Source organism: Cariama cristata, unplaced genomic scaffold, assembly GCF_000690535.1.
Source record: "Cariama cristata isolate BGI_N322 unplaced genomic scaffold, ASM69053v1 scaffold37980, whole genome shotgun sequence".
NCBI lineage: Eukaryota > Metazoa > Chordata > Aves > Cariamiformes > Cariamidae > Cariama > Cariama cristata.
In genome coordinates, this window is record NW_009593621.1 from 1 (window position 1) to 9780 (window position 9780).

The 9780-nt window shown below is 40.5% G+C and overlaps 1 protein-coding gene across 1 annotated transcript; it reads left to right on the top strand.

Annotated features, from left to right (window-relative positions):
• Nucleotides 1–3453: 3453 nt before the first annotated feature.
• Nucleotides 3454–4559, top strand: F2RL1 (coagulation factor II (thrombin) receptor-like 1; the record flags this gene model as incomplete). Its single annotated transcript, XM_009695043.1, has 1 exon — nt 3454–4559. A coding segment is annotated over one exon (1106 nt), but the record flags the coding sequence as incomplete, so codon positions are not given.
• Between the last annotated feature and the right edge of the window lie 5221 nt (nt 4560–9780).

A 9780-nucleotide genomic window follows, 5' to 3' on the forward strand; every position in this document is an offset into this window, starting at 1 on the left:
GTGCTGTACCTAATCTGGTTCTCGACTAGCAGCCTGCCTGAAAGCTGTGTATAAACATAAAGAACCTGAACGATCGTGTTCTTACTTTTTTCCCAGCTCTGCAAACTCGGATTTTTCTTTTTTAATCCTAATTCTTATCTTTGTTAGTTGATATTTGTGCTTATTGAACGTAAGTGCTGGGGGGGGGGGGGGGGAAGTCGTTCGCATTAATATTTCACTGCCGTAAGGTTCATGTTTCACTACCTTTTATAGTAAACCCTGTTGCCATATCTACACATGCCTTTGCACTGTGTTCTTCTGTATTTGTTCGTCCTGGGCTTATTTACATAATAAAAGTATATACGTAAAGGTTGTGTAAATACTGACGCTAAGCGTTTGGTAGGTCCTGTTTTCTCAACGAATAGATACTAGATAGCTGCAAATTTTGTTGTTCAGAGCGGAGTTTCTGAAATTAAACTGCCTCTTAATAGCCTAGTTGTCTGACGTGAGTGGGGAAGGAATTTGGAATCGTCTTGGGGGAAGTAGTGTGCTTAAAAGTTTTAGCTGGGTGCTTGATCTTCTGGAGTAGGGAGGTGAAATGAGGTGGAAGTGTGATCCCATCCAACCAAGAGAGATGCAGTATAAGCCAGGGGCTTATTGTGGCTGTTTTCAAATAGGCTGATGCCATTACGGGGTTGTGGTGGATCTGGGCTGCAGATCCAAGAACCAGGGGAATCTTAACCTTGGTCCTGTGTGGGTGTTGCTACCATGACCTGAGCTAGTTAATTTGGGTACTCTGTGCTGCTGTCACTTTCCTGTCTGCAGGGTAGGCACAGTCCTTCGTTTGGTGTGCAGTGGATTGTATCTTCTGGACAACTGGCAAAGGTGTTGAAACAGTCTTTTGTGGGAGGAGAGTACGGTTCCCCCCCGCCCCCCCCCTGCCCAAAAACTTTTCCAGTAGGCAGATTAGCAAGTCAATTGCATTCTCTGTATGTGAGTCAGGCAGGGTGAAACTTGGCTTGGAAAAGAACTCAATTGTTATGGAAAACTGCAAGCGCAGGAGGAGGTAAGAAAAGGATGTAGAAAATGCACATACCTAACAAAGGATTGGTTGCTCGGTGAGGGTGTATTAACTGCAAAGACAAACAGGACACTGAACTGTCTCTGTAAATGGGTGCCAGCTGGGCTAACAAAAGCTGCCCAGTATCTGCAGTCAGAACTTCTGAGGCTCCAGCTACTTTAAGTCAGCATAAAAGCAAGATGTGGTCTCTAAAATCACACATTTAGCTTGACTGTGTCTTCAGAAATAGAACAAAAGAAATCTTTGTCTCTATTCTGGCACTCTTGCAATACTAAGTCCTGTCTGTGGTTCGTGGGTCCTTCAATCCACTTCATTATAGCTCTTACTGTAATGTGTCACGCTAACACTGTAGGGCTTCTTGGTGAGCATTTTTTATTATTTCTTTTCAGCCCAGCGTATGAACATCAATTGCAAAGCATTGCTTTATATCTGATCACAAAACATTAATAAGAATGAAGTGGTAGTATTTGTTCTTCCAGTTTTCTACAATAATTTAAGTCTTTGGAATGGAATACAAATAGTATGATTACAATGTAATAGGACAGGTGCTTAATATAGCACTGTACGCTGCACTTTATTATGGTACCATGAGAACTGCTGTCAGCTTAGAATAAAGGATTTGCTTCCAGGCATCTCCACGATCTGTCTCAGCTAAGCTATAAGCCTGAAGAAAAGAGGCATTGCTTAGCTAATTATCATTTGCATTATCTCATATCTGTGTAAGCTGTGTTCTTCAAGCTGGTTTTATGGTTTCTATTATTCACAGCTCAAATCGAGGACCTGGGATTTCTGTATTATAGAAGTAAACTTTACAGTCTTTTAACAGTATTGCTGACATAATGATGTGGCTTGAAGATCTGAGAACAGGATTTGTATAATTCTCTCCTGTTGTAATTACACTATATATAGGACAAAATGACTGTTTGGCATTTGAATTCATTTTCTTTAGGACTGTTGTTTTGTTATAATTTGGACTTCAGTCTTCATGCACTATACTGCAAAGATTTGTCCATGTCATTGTACTGGCAAAAAATTTTCTTACACCTCCGTTTTCCAGTGAACTCTGCCTGTGTCTGGAGCTTGTCAAATGCTTGTTAAGTGGAACTAGGGTAACTTAATTGGAAAATCTAAAAAGCACCAATATATGATGTATTTCTGTACACCTCATTAGGACATCATGCAGTCTAGACAGGATGCATATGCTGTACATCAGATTTTTGCAGTAATAACTTGAACAGCTGTCTAAAGTTGTGCTACTTTTGAGAATCTATTCTGGAAAACACATGTACTTGTGTATTTGCGTATTTCTTGTGCGACAGTCCTTTTCCTGTACTTTAGAATGTAAGGTGTAAGCATTTTTCATTCTGGAACTGTATCAAAACTCTGTTTATTGAGTAGCAACTGAGATAGGGTTAAAAATAATTCTCCCACAGACAGTCAAGTTCCATGTCCATACAGTTTAGCTTGGTGGATGTCTGACTTTTTGGAACAGTGTGAGTCCATGGACAGTATCTCTTAGCGCAAGAGGACTGTGTTGGGTCTGGAGGGGTTCTGAACTGAGACACCTAAAGGATGTCGTACATGACAGAGCAGTCAGGAATGGCTGTCTTTCCCTTGTGGTTTGTAAGGTCCTGTGGCGTTCGAAGAGGCAGAGGAAAACTTGAATTAATAGCTGTCTTGTGTATAAAGCGAACAGAGCTGTCAGCTCTGCCACGTAGGACTTTGAGTAGAAACTGCAGAGATTCACCATCTTGCCCATGAATTGGAAGGAGATCCCAGATGAGTGGCCCTGTTGCATCTTCATGCAGACTCTGTTGGAGTTTCACTTCAGATAAGTGTAACATGCATCTTTCTTTACCTGGAGATCACTTGTGCATAGTGCTGGGTATTGTGTTCTGAGTTTCAGTTCTAGCTTGTCTGGTGGCAGCATGCTCTTTTTTACTGTGTACCTGATTTTCAGGCCGTCTAAACTGAGTAAACTTCTACTGCAGTTATGTTATCATGCTGCAAAGTTTTATGAGTCCCAGCACTAGGGTAATCTGGCTCTGCCATGTGAAAGGATAATGGTGCCCTGGGGTACTTGAAGCAGTTTCTATTGTAACTTTTCAAACAGTGGGAGAACCTGACAGTCATTTTAACAAGGTATTTTTAATATCACTGGTGATGTGGAAAAGTATTTCAGTTGCTGATAAACTCCATGAATAGGGATATAGGTTGTCTTTTGGATAATAAAAGGAAGAAAAATTGTCAAGTGTTTGAAAATCAATCTTAGTTTTTCTGTTTATGAGGCCCTCTATTTCTTCGGAGTAAATAATGATGTCTAGTTTATTTTGAAAAAGGACAAAAAGTCTGTACTTCAGTAACAGCAACTTCTTAATCTTTTTTAATTTTAGAGAGTAGTGGAACCAGCGGTTCAAAAGGAAGAAGTTTCGCTGGCCAGAAAGTTCCAAATACAAATAATGCCTCTGAAGAGTTATATGAAGTGGATGAATTTGCAGCAAAAGTCCTCACAGGAAAGCTGACTACAGTTTTTCTTCCCATTGTCTATATTATTGTCTTTATCATTGGTTTGCCAAGCAATGCCATGGCCCTCTGGGTCTTTTTTTTCCGAACAAAGAAGAAACATCCAGCTGTGATTTATATGGTTAACTTGGCACTGGCAGACCTTCTTTTTGTTGTCTGGTTCCCGCTGAAGATTGCATACCATGTAAATGGCAATAATTGGCTATTTGGTGAAGGTCTTTGCAAAGTACTTGTTGGATTTTTCTATGGAAATATGTACTGTTCCATTCTCTTTATGACATGTCTCAGTGTGCAACGGTACTGGGTTGTAGTGAACCCAATAGTGCATTCAAGAAAGAAATCTGAAATTGCCTTGGGCATCTCTCTTGCTATCTGGATACTGATTTTGTTGGGCACCATTCCATTGTATCTTGTTAATCAGACAGCATATATTTCAAATCTTAACATTACTACCTGCCATGATGTGTTGCCTGAAAATGTTTTGGCTTATGATATGTTCAATTATTTCCTTTCACTTGCAATTGTACTCTTTTTAATCCCAGCTCTCCTCACTGCTGTCGCTTACATACTGATGATTAAGACTCTGAATGCTTCCATCTCAGATGTAAGCACTGGGAAGAAACGAAAAAGAGCAATCAAACTTATTATTGCTGTCCTGTCCATGTATCTCATCTGCTTTACACCTAGCAACGTGCTGCTTGTTGTGCACTATTTGCTCCTCAAAACCTACAGCCAGAGCTATCTGTATATGTCATACATAACTGCGCTGTGTCTTTCTACTTTGAACAGTTGTATTGATCCATTCATCTATTACTATGTTTCAAAAGACTTCAGAGACAACCTTAAAAATGCTCTTCTTTGCCGAAGTGTACGAACTACACGGAGGATGCAAGTGTCTCTGTCATCAAGCAGATACCCCAAGAAATCAAACTCTTATTCTTCAAACTCAAATGGGACCACTAAATCAACCTACTGAGTTTAATCCTGGAAAAGTGAACTTTTATTACTCCTGCTATGTAAGTGATGCGTTATTTTGGACCAGAGAGTCTGAAGAAACATCTTTTTAATTACATTGAAGTCTGGATTTTGGAACTTGCAGCTGTTTTCCCTGTGTAGAAATCGTAAGCAGATAAGTCTTCCCGCTAGACTGGAAAGAAAAATCATGACATTTCAGACGCTCTGCAAAAATGCTGCTGACCTGGGAGTGACTTGTGGTTGAAGACATTTTTGTTCAATGTCAAAGTTTTTGAAAAGCAAAATGCCACTGGAATGTTATGTAGTGTTGCTAGTATATTTAATTAACAGAGAAATCTGTTTTGTTTGCCTTTAACTGTAATGTATTAAGCAGCTGAACAGATTGTGTATGTAGGACCTTGCTCTGTGTATCTGCTTACACTGAACATTTGAAATGGTAGAAAGAAGGGAAGGAGAATCCATTTCACTGTCTTGGTGTAGACTGCTTATTATCTTTAGTGTAATATATTTTTATATTGCTTTCCAAGTTATGCTGTAAATAATAACATGGCAGAAGCCTGTAAGTTTATCCTATTGAGTTGACAAGCTGAACTTGTTGTCAGCTAGCACTGAAATATAATGTTAGTTGAGATTATCCACTGTTACTTAACGTTTGCCAGTACGTGATCTTAAATGAGGCTATTTAACAAAGTTTTGATGAATAGGTATTTGATTTTTATATAATGTACCTTGTATTTTTTAAGATGTCTAAATAAGATTTTTTTTTTTTATAACACATTTGAGTTGGGTGCTTTCTTTTATGCTTTTACGTGCTCTTCAGAATGCTGAGTAGTTCAACTCGCCTGCTTCAGGTAACAAAGATCCTATTCCTAACAGTGATTTAGAAGTCTGAGAACTGTGGCTATAATGTCTAAATGGGTTAAGTAAAATTTACCTAATGACGCATTTCATTAGAGCAAAACTGTTCCCTTATCTTATTAGCAGATAGCTAGAACTAAATGGTTCAGAACTGTGGAGAAATAATAAGATATAAACAAACACATTAAAAAGATGGCAACCTTTAGCCCCAGTGGATTTCTGAATCTAAAGTCCTCTTGCGTCACCCAGAATATTTGTGACCACTCAGGAATAAGGAATCACATTTAATTTTAATCTGGAAAGCTGATGGATATATATTTGGTAGTAAGATTGAAATGCTTTTTTTCTTTTCTTTTTCAAATCTTGCAGTCCTGATATGTTTCACTAAGCTGTACATTGAACTGGCATCCAAGTGACCTATCTGAGACTTACGTGTCGCTGGATCCCTACAAAGAAAAGCCCTCAGTCCAAAAAGTACTCTGAGACAGCTGGTATATAGATAGGAAATACTCATCATTTCAAATATGGAGAGTGAGGAAGAGTGTAGATTGCTCAAATTCTTGCTACACTTCAGTCTTGTACAGCTTAAAGGGCATAAGTATTTATATAATAAATTATTTTTTTGTGTGTGCTAGTCTGTTCCTTCCCTTCTCTTGTTCTTTGATTTCCGTGTTCTCCCCCTACTTCGGTAACAAGGGCTTTTCCTCCATAAATAATAAAGACTAAGAGGTTTGTTTAATGTGTCTAATCTGTCGTCTCAAGGATTAATTAAGCTCTAGCTGTGTTTTTATCTGCTGCAGTCTTGTCTACTAACTTTTAGGAGGTGCTTAGCATGAAAGTAGGAAGTTTTGTGGTGGTGCTTCAGAGATCCAAGCTAAAATAGCAACGTATATTAACAAATGTCTCATTGAGGAGCAAAGAGATTACAGCTCTTTAGATGACGTGGAACACATATGCTTCTCAGGCAGAAACAGTTTGCTCTTCCTGTTCCCTGACAAAAATGCAGGGAAATAATTGCTTGTTTATTACTGAACATGTAATGCGGCATCCTTACTGGAAAATAACTGTACATAGGAGGCCACAGTTCACTGAAAGGATTTGGGAAGAAGAGGGTTGCACCATCTTCGCAAACTGCCATCTGAACTCTTCCCTTAGCCTGCGTGCGATAAACAGAGCATGAGATTGTCCTTTATCTTGCTGAACAGCCTAGTGTGCTTCCTACTCTGTGTGGGGTAGTGAATAACATGAAGGAGGAGCATCCAGTTCATGTAATTACAGCACTACCTGTGTTCTGCCAGGAGTCCAAGGGTTACAGGTTTTATGTTGTAAAGGTGATGAATTGTCTGTGTGTCTATATAATACCACAAAGATGCCGCTCATGATTCATGGATGACTGTTATATTGCTGAAAAATAATATGCTTAATATAAGCAGTCTTTTGTGGGACAAAATTTATTTCTTCTTGTTATTTAGTCAGAAGTACACCAAATAATGCTTGTACCTGTACTGTCATTCTTTGTTCTTCCTTTCCTGCCATTGATGGGATCAGAGTTGGGGGCTATCAAACGATCAGTCAGAGCACTCCACTCAGCTCATGTGAAGGTCAGCGCTGATCGTCTCGACCACTTCTCCCTTCTAGCCTTCTTCATCTGTGGATTGACAAAGCAGGTTGTAAGGAAGAATCTTTCACCTCTTACCTGCAGCAACAGCAGAAGTCTGCCAATTACACATATAAGAGTTAGACGTTACTGTTGTGTTGTTGAAAGCTTTTAGAGAAAAAGTTTTAATTAATAGAAAAAAGAAGGTTGTACTATGCGTGACGAACTTGACAAACTAATGCTATTCAAGGAGCCTACAGTCCTCTAAGTGCAGCTTATTCCTTCAAGCTATGCTCACTGGGAGGTAGAAAGTTCTTTTAAGTCTAGTTAATTTTTATAATAGAGACTACTAATGTCCTTTCGGCTTTTCCTTCACTGTTACAGCAATACCATCTGGGTTTGTGTCTTTAAAGGGGGTGGGGAGGGGCATCTTCCTCTGCATCTAACTTGTGTTGTTAGGAGGGGAAAAAGAGAGCCGGTACTCAGAATTTAATCAAGCATGCTATTGCTTTTATGAACCAGGATATATGTCCTGGTTTGGCTGTAAGTATCTAGCATTATCATGGTGAAAGCAGACACTATCTGAAAAACATGTAGCTAACTTTAGAAAGTGCAGTTGCTTCGAAGAAACTTAACTGAAAGAAAATACACTGAAAGGAGAAATAGTCCTGTTTTAGCCAAACCAGGACATTATACAATGCTGCAAATGTGTTTTGCTGCAACCAAAGTGCAATGAAGACTAAACTAATCCGCACATAAAGAGGAGGAACCTTTATAAGGATTGTTTTGCTTTGTTTTTTTATTTGTCATTGAAACAAGGACAAATCCTGGGAAGTTTCTCTCATCTGTAGCTGCATTGCAAAGCCTCATCCTGAATTTAATATGAACTATTTTGCTCCAATTAACAGAGCAGGCAGACCAGGCTGATTGTTCAATCAATTTGAATCAATTCCTTGAATTGATGTGTGCCTGTGCAGCCAGGTAGTGATGGGGCAAGAACATGTAGCCCAGGAGGGTGGAGCTGGCTGTTTAGCCTTTTTGGGGACTGTACCTTCAGGCAGGATTGATTGGTGTAAAGGTGGTTGTCTTCAGCTAACAAAAAATAAATTCCTCAGCAGTGCCAACTTTGCAAGTCAAACACTGAGAGATATAAAACACTCTCCCTACCTATGTCTGACTTAAGATTTGGATGCTACAAAAATAATCAGTGCAACATCCATGAAAGCATCGGGGAGTTGGAAATCAGTGTAAGTTATGTGCACAGAGTCATGGTTTCACAAACAGCTCAAGTATGTGCTGCAGCTGAGAGAGGCAGACTAGTCTTTCCCCTAACCTGACTCCTGGATCTCACCGTTCCCTCATACTGCCACAAGCATGTGTGACCTTAGGGTGGCTTGGATCAGTCCTGGGTTAAAGTTAAACCAGGAGGAGGGAGAAAAGTTTACTTTTGACTTGGAACAGCGTTTGGCTGGTTTGCTGGATGAGCTCTTGGCTCAGCAGAAGGGAGAGCGTCAGACTGTGTTTTTCACCACTGATACCAGCTTTCAGTGTGTAACTACAAGGCAAGCTGAAGCACAGGAGCTGCAAAGCCTCCGCCTAACCTCCGAAGCAGCAGGGAGCACACCTCCACCCATGACTGTAGGAATGGCTCTGCCTGTTCAGACCAATCCAGCTCGACCAGTGTAATCTGCTCACCCATGCCTTTGCAGGTCAAGAAGACAGTAAGGTGTCAAGGGACGTGCCAAAAAACAGTAGAACTGCTGCACAGGGTACCGGGCCAACATACCAGATGCACAGAAGATGTGGCCAAGGAAGTTTGTTACTCTGCACCATTAGAGTGCTGTTCTATGGGGCTGTAGAAATGTGCTCTGAAGTTCGGAAAAAGAGGAGACAAGTGAAGGCTAGGGGAGGTAAGCTCATTGTTGTCTGTGAGGAGAGCTGCTGCTGAGAAGGACTAATCTGTAACTGAAAGAGCACGTGTAACAGCGACCAAAAGTAGTTACAGGCAGGTGCCCAGGGAGGAGTGAAAACAGTGCAGGCACATATCGTATCCACCCCATCCAGCTATTTTCAGCAGAGTCTGATTTGGCTGGTCTAATTAGTAACACCTTTGGGTGTCTCACTGTGAAAATCAACCTCGGTTTATTTGCTTCAAACCAGGATCCACTATGATGATTTGGTGGCCTCTGGTTGTTAAAGGAGAAGAGGATGTGAATGAGTCCCTAACTGTCCTGTCCAGCCATTTGCAATTTTGTAGGCCAGTATCATATTCCCTCTCTCTCAGCTACTTTCCAGGTTGAGCAGTCCTAGCCAATTCAGTCCTTCCAGTACAGCCACTATTCAACAAGTGATAATCCCATTTCCTTTCTTTGAGACCTTCCTCTTCCCATACACGGTCACCAAGGTACACCCAGTATTCAAACCGTGGGTGGTATGGTGATCTGGTTTGCTCCCTGTTACTTTCCCAATAGCCCCCGATTCAGTCGTCTTTATTTTTTTTCCTGCTCCTGAGCATTGAGTTGATGTTTTCATGCAGCTGCTTGTAACTACATCTCTCTCCTGGGTGGTTACAGTCATTTGGCAACATAGTTCTGTACGTCAAGCTAGGATGTTTTTCCCTCATGCACCTGACTTTACAGTTAGTTATACTCAGTTCATCCACGGTCAGGCTTACAAGGTTCTTCTGCAATTCTTTGCAGCCTACTAGGTCCTTACTCTCTTGACTAACTTTGTGTTACCAGCATACTTTTGTTTCTCACTGCTGAAC